At 40.4% G+C, this 17146-nt stretch overlaps 1 protein-coding gene and 1 long non-coding RNA gene across 2 annotated transcripts; one reads left to right on the top strand and one right to left on the bottom strand.

Annotated features, from left to right (window-relative positions):
- The first annotated feature begins 3408 nt into the window (after positions 1-3408).
- On the top strand, positions 3409-4020 carry LOC112163805. The gene has a single exon (XM_024300063.1). The coding sequence runs from the start codon at positions 3409-3411 to the stop codon at positions 4018-4020; it is 612 nt and encodes a 203-aa protein (XP_024155831.1).
- A 2374-nt stretch (positions 4021-6394) lies between these two features.
- Positions 6395-10017, bottom strand: LOC112166575. The gene is made up of 4 exons (XR_002923325.2): positions 9832-10017; positions 8775-8796; positions 8134-8225; positions 6395-6638 (listed from the first exon to the last, which is right to left on the bottom strand). It is a non-coding gene; the product is annotated as an uncharacterized LOC112166575 (long non-coding RNA).
- Between the last annotated feature and the right edge of the window lie 7129 nt (positions 10018-17146).

Raw genomic sequence — 17146 nt, 5'->3', positions numbered from 1 at the left:
TGATATTATGAGCGTACTATTTCCCATGGACTAAGAAAAAAATTTGGCCTTCTCAAATGTGCTAGGCCAAATTTGGGCTCAGATTTGGTAAGCCAAATGGTGGACCCTGCTAACTTTGTTTTTTTGTTTATTTAAGAACATGAATTTTACATTTAAGAAAAATCATTTTTCCTATATACATGGATTATTTATAATGTTACTAAATATTAAAATTACATCATTGTAAATATCTTGTTGAGATCTTCAATATGAAAGGATGTTTAGAATTTTTAAAATAAATGTGTAATCATTAATTTTATGATATACTTATTTTCATTTAACTAAAACGACTAGTTTTATTGATAGCCTTGTCAAAACCATACTCGAAAATATATTTTGAGCTGGGAATTATAGTCATTTTCAAATTATAGCCGTTGGATGTGATGATATTTGATTTTTGGCTTATAGAATTTGGCCTACGGTGGCAGCACTGTTTTTTGTTGGTAGGCCAAAAAAGTATATTAGAGGAAATATTCTATTTTTGATAAGCTAAAACCATTTGGCTTTTAGCCTACCATGGGAGATGCTCTTAGAGGATCCAAATCCTTCTAACTTTAGAGGATCCAAATCCCCATTCTACTCTAAACTGGTGGTTATCTCTTTATGGGAGCAGAGTTATTGCTAGTCTATACCATTTTTTGGGAGCCGTACTTATTTTTATTAACCCTTTATTTCCAGAAACCCTAGCTACCTAATATCTAGGTCTCTTTACACCAAAACCTAGATCTGATTTGCACTTATTTGAGAAATTGTTATTCACCAAATTCCAAATATGGAGTAACCTATATCTGATATGCAGTAACCAGGTGAAGTTTTGACCTACGAATCTCAAATCCAAAGTTCTTAAATTGAATTGAAGCCTACAAAGTACATAGTCTGCCTCTTCTTTTCATCCATGTAAGGCCAAATTTCATAACCATATTTTTACTTCTTTTGTGTTGAAGGCGCAATACTACACAGGATTGTTTCATTGACAGAATTAATGTTCTCACTTTCAAAGCAGCCAGGTTAAAGGGAAAGCAAAAAAATCAAATCAAATCATAATTACATGAAAGAATAATATATATGTAGAATTAAAAAAGATTACTTGCAAAAGAGACACATTTTTGTTACCGGAAGACAGAGGAAGAGAAAGAAAAGAGGAGAGAAAGACCAATAATATAAGGGATATGAGAAGTGCATCCATTCAGTTAGTCAAAAGAGGACTGACTTTTTTTTTGGGGCCGTGACCACTTACCCAATTTCAGCTTTAAAATTGCCCATTAACTCAACTAAGAGTTTTTTAACCCATTTACCCAATCTAACAACTATTGACAGTTTTGCCCCCATTAAACAAATTAAAACTCATCATCTCTCTCCTCTCAGAATCTCTCTCTCTCTCTCTCGACTTTGACGACACCAAAATAGCTATGTTAGATTCCTCCAGCCTCAGGTCGTGGCCCTCCATGCCATGCCCATCGTCGCCTCCGACTCCGCCGACTCCCTGCCTGTCCTGAAACGCAACTTCTGCAGCACCGGTGATGTGGAGGTGCTGTCCAGGCTGAGCCGGAGCTAGTTGTTGAAGGTGGTGGTGAACTCGCCAGTGGTGCAGATGAGGATGTCGGATCTCGGTGGAGCAGCTGGATTTGCTGAACAAACAGAGCGTCATCAGGTCCATGAATCCCTCAGCTGCACCCAACGTCCGATCGGTGCAGAGGTTTTCTCGGTTTCCTCCAATCTGGAGACGTCGAGAGATGGTGGCTGTGATGGTGGAGAGCGTCGGCGTGGGGCACCTGCAGGCAAGGATGAGGCCGGTACAGACGAGCAAGCAGGGGTGTTGCTGCGTTGGGGCTGGGACCTGTAGGAGATGGGCTGCAGGTGAGCGACTGCAGAAGAGGGCCTGGAGAAGACGAAGGTAGTCCAGTCGGAATCTGGCTGGAGGAGCATGGGTGTCCACAGGGGAAGCGTGGGTGGCAGGAGAAAAATTTTGATGGTTTTTTTTTTTTTTTTTTTTTTTTCTGATTTCGATGGGAAGAGCTCCGAGAATGGGGAAGGAAAAAAAGGAAAAAAAAAGTGAACGTTTACAATTGAACATATAAATTGATCAATTGTGTCTGTAGTGTATTCATTTTGGTTCACTTGAGGGAAATAATATGAGTATTGTAGGGCAATAATAAGATTACTGAGGGGCAATAAAATGTTTATTAGGGCAATAATAAGATTATTGGGGGGCAATAATAAAATTATTTATTTAGATAAACCTCCGAAATCTTTCAAATTTCTAAACATCTTCATTTTTCACTAATTATTGATCCCCGATAACAAGTTTATTGGGGGCAATAATATGATTACTGGGTATTATTGGGGGGTAATAAAATCAGACGCGGGAATCCGGTCACCAGTCAGGTAGTCAGATTCGGGATTCAGGTCGCAGGATTCCGGTCATCGGTTGCCGGATTCCGCGGCTGGCCACTGGTCACCGGAGCATAGCAAGGTGAAGGATGACTTTTCTCTCTAAGTGAGAAAGAAGGAGAGGGCCAAAAAGTCTCAAAACTAAATAAAAAGAATTAATTGGGTATTAGGGAAATAATCCCTTAGAGTGTTTTGGGTAAATGGGGTTAAAAAACTGTTAGTGGAGCAAGTGGGCAATTTTTAAGCTGAAATTGGGTAAATGATCATTTCCCTTTTTTTTTTGTTTTACCACATCTTAACGACGTTAACATTCAATTGAGAAAAAATAGTGTAGAAATGAATGTTAGCTTATGTGGCACAATAAAAGAGGAGAGAAAGACCAATAATATAAGGGATATGAGAAGTGCATCCAATAAGAGAAAGAAAAGAGGAGAGAAAGACCAATAATATAAGGGATATGAGAAGTGCATCCATTCAGTTCGTCAAAAGAGGACTGGTTTTTTTTCTTTCTTTTACCACATCTTAACGACGTTAACATTCAATTGAGAAAAAATAGTGTAGAAATGAATGTTAGCTTATGTGGCACAATAAAACCCATTAGATTAAAAAGAGGAGTAAGATTTTATGAAATTTATGTAAATACACGAAATCTAACTTTAGCGGATCCAAATCCTCATTCTACTCTATACCAGTTATCTCTTTATGGGAGCAGAGTTATTGATAGTCTATACCATTTTTGGGGAGCCGTACTTATTTTTCTTAACCCTAGCTACCTAATATCTAGGTTTCTTTACAGCAAATCTATTTACTTGGCAGAAGCCATTTGGTATAAGGAAAAGGATAGTTACTTGATCACTACTCCTTAATTATCCTTATCCCTTAAGGAAAAGGAAACCAAGCTGACCTCATTTTCGTATAAATAAGAGACAAAAAGAAACCAGAGCCCTCACTCACTTCACTCGCAAAACAATCATCACAATGGAAGAGGTAAAGTTGATATGTCTTGATGAGCGTTGGGTCTCCATTGCAATAGACAATCGAGACGATCTTGGGGATGTTGGGTCCCTCCACTTCAAGTTTCTGGAGCAGGTCTTACCACACTGCTCCAAAGACCAGTTGGTTCACATCGAGAAGAGCACCAAAGGTAAAGATCTGAGTCCCATCACCGACAAGCTGTGGAAGAAGTTCTTCGAGAGAGATTTCGGTGTTAAAGCCACAGATGAGGTGATCGAGAAGATGAAGATCAAGAAAGTGAGTTTCAAATGGTCGGAATTGTACCACGCCAAGTTGAAGAGAATGGAAGAGGCTGAGAAAGAAGCGGGTGAAAGGTTGAAGAATCTGTATCAGAAAGAAAGCGCCCGGAAACGAAGCCGGCAAGTTAGGGTTTTGGATAAGGTTCCACCTTCTTCTTCAAGCAATAAAAGAAGTGGATCCAACGCAGGGAGCAAACTGATGAAGAAAGTGAGGAAAGAGTATCTGAATTGTTTGGAGGTGAAAAATCTTGAAGCTGTGAAGATGAAGAGAACTGCCCAGTGTTCTGGTCTCATCAAAAAGCCAAGAACGACTCTTCAAGCTGCTAACGTCTTTTGAATCATTGATCAATCTTGGAGGTGGCTTCAATCTTCCCAGTTCCCACATAGCTAGTAATTAAAGAATATACGGAAAGATCAAGATTTTTTGTTGATTTCAAGAAAAAGAAACGAAGGAAACAAGGATATACATTTGTTTTTGTTCATCTCTTTCCTTATGTAACTTAACTTGTGACTAATGAAATATAAAGTTCTTCTTTGATGATAATTTGGTGTTTTTGGTTACATATATGAATCTGTTCTATTTGTGATCTGATCTTGGTATGTTCTGACTCCACCTTGCCTTTTCCATTTTGCATCCACGACACAGAATATAATGAAAAAATGTTTAAACTGTACGGTATCGAAGGAGGGATAATATATGGGAGGACTAGTACTTCTTTTTATCGAAGTCCACAAAGTCTAGAAATGCTTTTCAGTTTCGTCTTTCAAATATTAATTGTTGAACTGAATTCTTTCGAGAAATAAAAGTTCCAAGGATTTCCTGAGAGTGTACTTACGGGTCATTGGAGTTGATTGCCCAGATATCGTATGATTTTATGTAGAATGATAGGTGTATCTATGTTTTACGTACTATAATGAAAGGTAGCCAATGGCTGAACGCCTGAACATGAAAGTTGGAACATGTTGAGAATTCTCTGATTGATGAGCACATCCTGCACTCCATAAGTCTAAGCTGCTTGGTGCCTTGAGACTTTGCACCTGTAGATGAAAGAGAAAAGGCAAGCCAGTTAGCAACTTCATACATCTTCTGCAACGGCCTCATTTGCCTTATTAGTGAAGGAAGTAGAGGAACTAAAACTTCTATTATGGCTTAATACCTTTATGTTAGACTTCCCCCCATATCATACCAACTTAGGTTGGTAACTAGAGAAGTAGAGAGACAAAGGTAGAGATCTTTGTGTTACTTAACAAAGTGTGTTGGCTTTTGGAATTAGTCGTTTTGTATAATCTCTGTATGTTGTTGCAACAGTTGGCAAAAAAATAAAAGAAACAAATATGCATACAAGCTTGTAGGACAGTCATGTTATGTCGAATCTCATCATGCTGGTGTTATATGATCAAGCTTTTGAAAAGATAAAAGAAGAAAAAGAATAATTAAAAAAATGAGGTTTAGTGGGCCGGTGAGAACTGAAGCTTGAACTAAGACAAATTCAAGGCATCATATTTGCAGCCATGAAGCGGTCCTTATCGAGTAGAAGTTAATTTATATGGAGAGTAGAGGAAAACGAGCAAAAAATATAAAACCCTATTAACTCAAATTAGAGAGCAAAAGACAATTAACAATTGGATTTTACTCACAGAAGTTATTATCAGGGTTGTTGCATGTTCTTATATTGTAACAAATGTTTCATTCCCTTGCAATTTAAAGTGCATCCTTCATGACTGTAAGAACATATTTGTTTTTGACTTCTCATCCCATTCAATTTTCCTATAGAAGAACATATTGATAACTTGATGCAAAAATTAAAATAACTTTGAGAACATCACTATGCCAAAAAGTTAATCAGACGACAGAGTTTATCTGTCGTCTGATTGCATGATTTTCTGTCGTCTGAGGCGCTGCCGTCTCTTGTGCAATCAGACGACAGATAAACTCTGTCGTCTGATTGCACTCAGACGACAGACATGTTTTTGGTCTTCTGTTGTCTGATTGATTCCTCACATGTAAAGGTGTGTGTTATGAAGATTTCAGACGACAGAAATGTGTTACCTTATATATAAACAGACATCAACAGTCTTTATCTTCTATTGTTTAATAGTCATTTCAAAGACAGTATTCATGATCTTTCTGTGGTATGAATGAACTAAAGTATTAGGTGCTGAGAACTTATTTGTTGTCTGTAATGGTTATAAACTACCAATAATTATGGTCTTAAGTATGTTTCAATTACATATAACTGCAGTCTGAAAATATAAGAAACATCAGTTATTTGTTGTTGTAGCTACATTTATAATTCGTTTTTATGTTGTCTGAATGTGTATAAAACAACAAATAATCCAACTATTATGTTGTCTATGTCTATTACATATAACAAATATTTGTCGTGGTTTTTTAGTTCAGATTACATTTTTCTGTTGTCTTAATCAATATAGGAGGATAGTTATTTATGGTTCTATGTACCTTTGAGCGACAACTATCTGTTGTCTTAACCAATATAAGAGGATACTTATTTGTGGTTCTATGTACATTTGAGCGACAATTTTATGTTGTCTTAATCAATATCAGAGGATAGTTATTTGTGATTCTATTCTATTCTATTGTTTCTCAGCTGTTCCAACAACATATTGTTTTTCAAGTTTGTTGTTGCCTTGTATTTCAGATGACACATATAAGTTTGCTCTTGCCATTCTTTGATGTTCGCATTCATTCTGAAAACTCCAATGCCATTACAGCCATCAAAATACATCTACAATAGTCATTAATTATTCCATGAGACCTAACTATTGAAGCTAACTAGCAAAATAATTTACAATGTACTCTAGAGCTTGGACATTTGTTTTTTCTTCTCCTCCCGTGGCTTTGCTGTAGAATATATTAAATGCTCCTAGCTCCTTCAAGATGCCAATCACTTGCCTTCAGAGTTTGCATATAATTTTTCACTGCATATGCTGAAACTACAAGGTATAAAGCAAAACCCAAACAATTATTAGGCTAATGATATCATCAAAGGAACAAAACATGGGCATGCTTGATGCATTTTTGAATGAGAACCAAACATTCCAACAACTATTGTTCCATGACAGAGAAATCTAACCAGATATTTACATACGCAAATGAAGAACAAATGTTTTGAGCACTAAGGCCCAATATCGTCTATCAGCTCTCAATGTGTTTTCTGTACCTTGAACTTGAGCCATAATCAAGGCCATTGGGCTCAAAAGACATGACAATACAGTTACATTTTGCACAGCCTCTTATCAAAACTTGTCAACTTATGTCAAAGAGAGCAGTCGCATATATATATATATATATATATATATATATATATACATATACATATACAGAAGCAAATTAACATCATAACCATACTTTGATAACCTGATGTGCCCAAAATTTCATACCATACCAAGCTCTGTGTAAATTATGTTTTATATTCTAATATGTGGGACTGTAAATACTTGATTTTGGACCAGAAGCTACTCAATACATATGAAGAAAGAAGCATCAAGTGATCAACAGAATAATCTGAAATTAAATAAGGTATCTCCAATCAATATAATTAGAATTCAAGGTACCATAAACTTTACATGAAATGAAGAACCCAAAAACAAAACAAAACAAAACGCTTCTATTAGCTCAACTGAAAAACAAATAAGATTTCAAATCAAGAAAACAAAGACAGATTAATTTCCAATCAAATAAACAGTTCAGTCTATTTGGGGTCCAAGCACCATACCTTCCCTTTCGAATAATGCTGATGCTTTTGGAAGACTTGATAAGATATTCACAGGATATGTGAAAGTAGTCATAGAAGAATTGAGAAATGACCAGAGAAACGATGTGCGTTTTGTTCGATCAGCAAATTTTTATAGATAAAGCTATAAAAGATAATGAAAGAGTTTTACCATCAACTATTCAGAAATTAAACACAAGTGAAATTGGAACTCTAATTCAGAAATTAAACCCATAAAAAAACTCTTGGAAGAAAATTTCAATCCATGAGGAGAGAGACCTTAAAAGTTTTCGGGGATCCGCACTAAGAAGGTCGACATGTGCTTTCTTATAAATTTGTCGACATGCATAAATAGATGCTAGAAATTAAAATTTAGTGTTTTCTTGGTAACGTTATGGAGTTCTGATTTGGCTGTTAATCTAATTTCGTATAAATCTCATATTCACAACCACACTAAATTTGAAACAGAGCAATCCACTAATGAACAATGATGCTAGCAGTGAAGCCCATATCGATCAACATCCTAAATTATATAGACACACAAAAACAAAGCTCAAGACAGAAAATAGGAAACTCATTTCAATGAAGAGCAACGCTTTAGATGTTCAAAGGAGTCGGTATGCAAGATAATGAAATTAAGGAAGGAGAACATAGCCTGGAATTCCCAAACAAACTAAATAAAAAATAAAATAAAAAATGAGAGCTGATTACTCAACTGTAAAGACGACCAGGTTGAGATAGAAGCCCCAAAGATGGATGATTGCACCTTTGAACAGTTCAGATTGTGACCATACCCAGCACTTGACACCTAAATCACCAAAAACAAAAACAAAAAAACTATCATTTACTGATTCAGTGAGTAGTGATTTCATATCAGAAACCAACCAGCAATCGAAAAGCCATACAAAGCCATCAAAACTCAACTCCACTACTAAAACATACACCGAAAAACTGTTCTCCAGTAAAAAAAAAAAACACACACACAAAGTAGCAGAGAGCACAAAACATAAATCCATAACCGATGAAAGACGACAAAACATGAATTATAAAAGCAATAAACTGGAATATGTTTAAAAATAAAAAAGCAAACAACTGGAATATGAATTATTCTATGTATGATCTACTGTGTATGAACCGAGGAAGCACCTATTTTCAATAAGCTAATCTATTTGCATTTATTCTTCTTGAGATATTTTCTTTCTGGATGCCATATTATTTGTATGTGAGAAATACTTCATTTTCTTGTATTATATTTGATAAGTATAATGTTGAATTAAATAAGAAAAGAGTTAAGACACTTAGAATACCCATCGTAAAACTATATTTTAAGTTGAGTCACACAAACATGAAATCTCACCTATTTCTTCTTGCTAACAGACCTGCAATACAATAAAAAGTAGAAATAAGGATATCATACAAAGAAGAATAAATGATGCAATTGACAAAGAGAAAAATTAAGCATACAGCTTTTAAGAATAGAAATCTATCATATAATTCATATCGAACACAAACTATAGCTATGAAGATCATGAACATGCAAAAAAAGAGTCTATGAATTCAGTTGAAAGTATAAGGAAAACCGGTCTGAAGCAGAAACCACAAATAAGAGGCAATCATATCAATGAAGCATAACAGTAATCAATATTTTCTCTCTTAGAACTCCCCCTTTCTTAATGTGGACATAATGTTCAAATAGAAATGAAATTTTGAAATAAAGGTCCAGCTGCCTGTGAAGCAATTATTTATAGTGGAAGGTACATACCCAGGTGATGGAAAGCTGGGAAAAGAGTAGAGAAAAGGCTTGGTAAAGCAAAAGAAGATGCAGCAGAGGACTAAGTTTGTTTCATATTCACAATCCCTCAAATATCTGGTGATATCTGACTTTGTCAGCAAAGGAGTTTTACTTACCCAAAAGAACCTACATTTGATGAATCTAAACACAACACCCTATCTATTTAAAAAGAAAAACAAAAAGAATTGTCTTTTTAGCAGAAAATATCTAACTTGATCTCATCGAACTAAGACAGAAACACTAATCTTATTCTACCAATCTTTTTCTCGCAACTCATTCAATCAACTCAGCTAATAACAGCAAAAGACCTTTGATCAATTCCATACAATGATCCAACAGATAATTATAACAGTTAATTAACTACCATGTCTCATTGTGTACAACCAAAAATTAGAAAAAGTGGAGCCATGAAATGGTTTGAGATTATCAAACGGATACTAAAATAAGAACTGTGAGTGCTGCCATAATCTAAATCCACTCTGCATAAATGCATGTTGATTATAAACAATATATAAAAGCCAATCAAAAAGATAACTAATTAATCACAGCTTGTCCCAAATGTTTTTTTTCTTTTCCGGTAAAGCAAATAAGATCGATATATATAATAGAGAATGAACCAGACCTTGAGATGGCTGATTTCACTTTAACAACCTGCGTTGTTTATGCTTCAGAATAAAACTATAATCTCCAAGTAATGCAGCATACTTGCAGTTTATACTTGCGAATTGTTCTTCCCACTCTTCTTTTGATAATGCAGCATACTTGCAGTTTTACAATCAAGTTGATAGAAATGTGAAACATGGCCGGTTCTTCTAAACGAAAAGGAAACAAACACAATCATAGCAAGTCTGGAGATACAAGCTCAAGAATAGGCTATTCCAAAATAATAACAAATAATCTCCAAGTAAAATGTAATAGTCAAACCAGGTAGCAAGTACAATTGAAAGGGATATATAAAAGAAGTTTAACAATGATGCATGGCATTGAATCTACAACGCATGCAGTGTCTGGGGTAACTTGTGAAAGAAAGTTTAACAACAAGCTCAGCAAACTTCTTTTGGTAGGAAACTCGACTAGAGAGAGGGTGTACACTTCATCTGCAGATTACAGGAGGAATCCACCTTCTCCTATCAATCTAATCTAGATGGGATAAGCATCACTCACTCAATTTAAGATAATAGTGTAATGAGTTCCTCAACTTACAGGTCTTTAGGTTTATCGAAGTCTGAAATCCCAACTCAGAGGAAGAACATACATTATAGGAGTTGACACACATTTTGGCAATTAAAAAACTATCATTTTTTGAGATTATCTGCAAATAACGAAAGGAATGAGAGAAAAATACTCCCCCTGACCCATTTCTCTTCCCAAAACCCATTCTTTCCCATTCCCTATTTACGAATCTCATTCACTGAAGCAGTTATAATTGCTAATAACAATTGAAATTTTCAATCAAGGAAAACTTAAAAAAAAAAAACAAACAGTCAACATTAAAAGCAACTGCTAACATTCCTTTCCATCACATTATAACACACAGAAGGTGACACACTTTGAAATAGAAACAGAGACTTCTACTACATGACTTTTTCTGTGGGAAATCAGAAGGAACCAAAAACCATTCATATTTACTAGATATGAAAGTCATAACAAACATTGCGGGTTTCATCAAAGTCCAATTCGGCAACATACATAACAAAAATGTTGAAAGCACATGATAACAAGTCCATTGAAATAATATCTCAGGGTGGTACTGCAGCCCATAGAACCTCCTTTCTAGGCTTTCAATGGCGGTGTAGATACCTCTACTAGTGACACTAGTTTGCTATCTCACCAAGCATAATTAACACCCTCTTTGGGACACCCACAAGCCGTGGTGAGGCCCAACCGCTACTTGCATCTTGTAGCCCTATGTTCAAGCTACGCTACGGTATCCGGAAGTCGCAAATCCGTCGCCGGGAAGTCACCTTTCCGGCCTTGCCAAGTTGCCTCCACAATATGCTTCTCTAGACTAGAATAGTGGTTTCTTGTCCCACATCTAAGAAAATGTAAAGGAGAAGCATTCCTTCACCTATAAAAGGAATGCCTCCTCCCACTTAAACACCATTCCAATCCAATCCCATTACATCTCTTGTAATCTTGTTAGGCCGCAAGGCTCGACACACTAGTATAAGCTTTCAAGTGGACGTAGTTTCCCGCTAAGGCGGGAGACGAACCACTATATATCTTGTGTCATTCTCTCTCTCTTTCTCTTACTTATCATTAATTAGATCCCCAACGGATCCAAGCATTAACATTGGCGCCGTCTGTGGGAAGCCAACACAAAGGCTTAGTCACTTACCATTGAGTTAAGTCATCTTAACCGAGCTCAAAATAATTTCTTTCTTTGAGTTATATAATTGAAATTCTTAGCGGTAACTTGCACCTTGAGGGCCGGTCAACACCGAGCTAGTCTGGTCAATGCCCAAGGAGTGGTCAAAACTTGCAGAAATTGATCAAAACACCAACGTATGGGCCGATCAACATTCGGTCAACGCCAGTCAAGGCTGGTCAACGCCCAACTCAAAAAAGTCAACGCTGGCAAACCAAAAAAAATAATAATAATAATTATGTGTCAAATTGCTCTGGACACCCAGAGATTTGCTCTGGACACCCTTTGGCATTCTTCAGTCATCAGCGCCCCGCTGAACTGTATACCGCTACCTCCTGCGGCGATCACAGCTCGCTGCCACCTTCACGACACTCCGCCGGCACCGAGCCTCCGCTAAACACCACTAGCGGAACCGACAGCAACAGCTCTCAAGACCCACTAGCGCTCAGCGACCAACCGAGCATCTTCCGCCGGCGAGCCCTTTCGCCAGCTCTTCAGCGCGACTGTGCCGCTGCCCATCATCACCGCCGGCTATCCTCTTTTGGAGCTTGGGAGTACCTCCGACAGCGGCAGCACCGACATCTTCCGCCCAACATCATCAGCGGCAAAACAGCACCGCTAGCTCCAGAGGCTCACGGCCTTGACGGAGCATCAGTAAACTCCGCTGGTGTCCCAGGCCTCCGCCGGAAAGTTCCGCTGAACAATTCCTCCGCCGAGCTATGTCGGCGGCAGCGCGGTAAATTCCTCCGTCAATACTAAGCACCAGGCACTCTCCGCCCAAGAAGGGTTCCGCTGACCTCATGACCTCCGCTAGCAGGACTACACTCGCAAGTCGACTTCCGCTAGTCATCACTTCCGCCAACCAAGACCACAGCTGACAAAACCCAGCTCCGCTGAACTCCACCACGAGTTGGGCCATCCAAACCCCGCTAGCCAACACCAGCGTCAATACCTCCGCTAGACACCTCAAGCAAGCTTCTCCGCTGCACTCCAGCTCCGCTGAACTCGTAGCCTCTGCCGAGCTCCAAGCCCGCCCATCAGCGTCGAACTCCTCCGCCAGACTGCACCACCGAGCAGCCTCCGCTGAACTTCACCACCGGAGAGGCTCCGCCGAACTGTACACCGCTGACCTGAGCTTCTACTAACCCGCGCTTCTGCCACTAGCCAACCTCAGCGGCCCCACCGGCGGAACCGCTAGCCTCAAACCAGAGGAACCGGCCTCCTCCCCCAGCTGTCAGGCTATCCTTCTCCGCTGACCGCTAGCCATCCTCTGCCGGAAAACCACCCGCTGGCCACAACTCACCCAAGACTAACGCTCCACTTGCTCATTACCGCCAAGCACCATCCGCTAACAATCTTGACGCACCGCCGGTGTAGTCATCTCAGAAAACCGCCAGAAGTTCTTGGCCACACACCAACATCTTCTCTTCACACCCAGAAATTCTACCGGCACACCCAAAACTCTTGGACACTGAGCTTGACTGTGCAGCGTTCACCATGTCTTCTCTCTGCGCACGAGCACAATGCCCGCCGTCACCGGCATCGTTCATCTCTGGCCTTTCACGAAAACTTCAACAGAAGCCATCAATTGCCAGTAATCAGCCATGCATCGGCGTCATCCGTGATGACTGGGTTGGGCTCATCTTCTTCTTCCACCGCCTACTTTGAATTTCTCTGGGTTTAAGTTTTGAACGCCTGCCTACTTCGAAGTTTTGAAGTTCTGCAGCAAGGACAGCCATAAGATAAGTCTTGCTATCCTTTTCTGTGCTACACACGTGCCTTTGCAGAGGCATGGCTTATAATTTAAACGCTACTAATAGCTATACCACTATCTGACAGGCACCCTATTTATTATAAGGCATGGCCCATATGCTCCTGATACTAATACTTTTGGTATTAGTGCAAACAACATTTGCATCACAGCCTCACATATATATTTACTATATTTATGATGCCATGATTCAAACTCATCACCGTCCATATATTAATATAAATATGCTAGCAATGCCATATTATGCCCAACAGAAATAACATTTGTTTATTGGCATGTCTATTGATATCGATGGCAATTCACTCTCGACACATACACATATAATTATATATAGTTGAGATGATTATATGCATGCTCTAAGTGGAAAATGCCACAGACTAGCTCAGTAGCTCACATGTGCAATACACCAGTTCGAATTAAAGTATGGCTACCACAACGTGATGCTTGCTAAGCCCAGGCGGCGTTGGCATAGTCAACGTGTTTCAATTACTATGCTAGTTCAAAATTATGCATGTGCCATGCATATAATCCTCCAAACATGTGTACCGAAGTTACTATTCAGCATGACATCAATTAAATGCTCTCTTCAAATATTCAAATGTCTCAATCAATATCCCTACCAAATTCTACATTACTATGAGTTTATGGTCAGTGGCAGTAGCTCACAATCTGAAAATGCATTTTGCATGGCTTCATTACCTTGTGACAATATGATTATATTTATGGGCTAGCAATCTACCAACAAGTACTCATTCATACTTTGACACATTGTTCTTCGTGTGTAAATGACATTTATGCCTATCTAAGTTCAATATCTCATGTCAACTTATACACTTTGCTTAAAACTTTATCAAAGGACATATGCAAGCTATTGGTGTTGATTTTACAAATCCACATATTAATCATATATTTTGTTTCAAGGAAATTCAATTATTTCTGTCGAGCATTCAACCTCAACTACGAGTTGACATACATTCTCGGAGCACTTTATCCACCAAGGCAATGGACCGTCATGCTCGGCCAACTCCGCTAGCCTCCAACTTGGCATAAGATAAGTCGCTATATCTTATCTTTTACGCTCTTTCAAATTGAGCTAATGCCATGCCAATCACATGCTTTTACTACTTCTAAGCATGCTTATAGAATATCACACTTGATATGCTTTTACATGCTTCCATAAACTTTTGAGCATGCCAACAACATTTCGTAGATTTGGCAACACTTTCTAGATCTCACGTACTAGATATGCCATGCTTCACATACCGATCTCAATGATCCATTAGCATATCTACAAAAATGCAAAAATGATATTAGCATCCACATTACAAGTACATGCTATACACATATACCATGCTTCTATTTTAATTGCAAAAATTAAATAAGTATGGGACACTCAAACAAAATTTTATTACTTGCTCTATGTGTTTATCATTTTTCAAACAACCGCCAGGCGGTAAGGCAACGCCTCATAATGACAATGACTGCTACGCGGCATTGCAGTCAAGTTTCTCCTTCGAGAAAACAGCTAGGGACTAGTTAACACAGCCCACGGCAGCCATTGATCCGGCAGTTAACCCCGACGCTTGGGTACCTAAGATTGGGCTCGCTACCCAACACCCTCTGCTCCGCGCAGCTCCCCTCATCAAACAATTTTCTGACCATCCGGAGGTCTATAGCCAGGAGTGGGGGACTCCTCGCAGGGCCTAGCAGGGGCCCACCCGAAAGGGCAAAAGCGTTCGCTCTAACAATTCTAGATGGACGACGCACTCGCACTAATTATGCTTGATATACGGCACAAAGCTACGCTTTGGTATCAACCCGCAAGAACACCCTCCTTGACTGGGGACTTCGGGGACTTGTACATACAGCCCAACATAATTAGCAACGGTCACGCTCATGCCTCAGGGAATCACCGTCGAGCTACCCGTTAATGCCTTCCCGGCAACCCCCGAGCTTCCGTTCACGAGCTTCCCGCTCATGCCTTCCCGGCATCCCGAGCTTCCGCTCATGCCTTCCCGGCAACCCTTGAGCTTGCGCTCACGAGCTTCCCGCTCATGCCTTCGCGGCACCCCGAGCTTCCGCTCATGCCTTCGCGGCACCCCGAGCTTCCGCTCATGCCTTCGCGGCACCCCGAGCTTCCGCTCATGCCTTCCCGGCAACCCCCGAGCTTCCGCTCATGCCTTCGCGGCACCCCGAGCTTCCGCTCATGCCTTCCCGGCAACCCTTGAGCTTCCGCTCACGAGCTTCCTGCTCATGCCTTCCCGGCACCCCGAGCTTCCGCTCATGCCTTCCCGGCACCCCGAGCTTCGGCTCATGCCTTCCCGGCACCCCCGAGCTTCCCGTTCATGCCTTCCCGGCACCCCGAGCTTCCGCTCATGCCTCCCCGGCACCCCCGAGCTTCCGCTCATGCCTTCCCGGCACCCCCGAGCTTTCCGCTCATGCCTCCCCGGCACCCCCGAGCTTCCGCTCATGCCTTCCCGGCACCCCCGAGCTTTCCGCTCATGCCTTCCCGGCAATCCTCGAGCTTTACACTCATGTCCACTCGACACACTACACGTTAATGGAACATTGAATTTTTCTACCATTTGTCGTTTACCGATTGCGACAAATCAAAATTCTTTTCGCGTTCCATTAATACGAGAGACAACCAAACAAACACAACCGTACTCGCGATCATCGTTCATGAGTTACAAATACATACCTCCGCGGCGCTCATGCAACTTGCATCTCGCGAGCATAACCCCGTCAAACTCGACCTCGTTCGTCTCCTTGCGCGCGTCACGCATTTATCATATGCAATTCATTTTCTCACACGACCATATGCGCACTATTACGCTCATATATGCCAACGCATATCAATGCAACTCACATTTGTTGCCCAATGCAACGAGCATTCTACATATGCCTGTTTTTTGTCTTTGTTGTGCAGGTTTACGAGTCCCTTCTTGCTTACGGAGTTCGGGGACTTGTAGGGGCTCCGTACCGCCCGGTTTTCTTATGCTTGGTGACATCATGTGTATAACTTCCCAACCAAGAAGCACCTCTTACTTGGGGACTTCGGGGACTTGTAGATACCTCTACTAGTGACACTAGTTTGCTATCTCACCAAGCATAATTAACACCCTCTTTGGGACACCCACAAGCCGTGGTGAGGCCCAACCGCTACTTGCATCTTGTAGCCCTATGTTCAAGCTACGCTACGGTATCCGGAAGTCGCAAATCCGTCGCCGGGAAGTCACCTTTCCGGCCTTGCCAAGTTGCCTCCACAATATGCTTCTCTAGACTAGAATAGTGGTTTCTTGTCCCACATCTAAGAAAATGTAAAGGAGAAGCATTCCTTCACCTATAAAAGGAATGCCTCCTCCCACTTAAACACCATTCCAATCCAATCCCATTACATCTCTTGTAATCTTGTTAGGCCGCAAGGCTCGACACACTAGTATAAGCTTTCAAGTGGACGTAGTTTCCCGCTAAGGCGGGAGACGAACCACTATATATCTTGTGTCATTCTCTCTCTCTTTCTCTTACTTATCGTTAATTAGATCCCCAACGGATCCAAGCATTAACAGGCGGCCACCACTCCCTGCTAGCTCAGCTCCATCACCCTGAACCCCTGGGTATCCCCAACCCTCTTGGTCCCGGAAAATCCCCGAATTGCTCTCCACCACAATCTCCATCTTGCCATAGTCTTGCTTCTTCCCAGCCCTAACCACCCCGCCAAGCTTCTGCACAATCAGTTGCAAGCCATAGCAGATTCCGCGGACGAAGAAGTCGTGGGCCTCTGACCCACTCGGTGAA

Source organism: Rosa chinensis, chromosome 5 (genome assembly GCF_002994745.2).
Source record: "Rosa chinensis cultivar Old Blush chromosome 5, RchiOBHm-V2, whole genome shotgun sequence".
Classification (NCBI taxonomy): domain Eukaryota; kingdom Viridiplantae; phylum Streptophyta; class Magnoliopsida; order Rosales; family Rosaceae; genus Rosa; species Rosa chinensis.
Note: the sequence above shows the minus strand (reverse complement) of the source record. Positions and strands in the feature narration are given on the sequence as shown.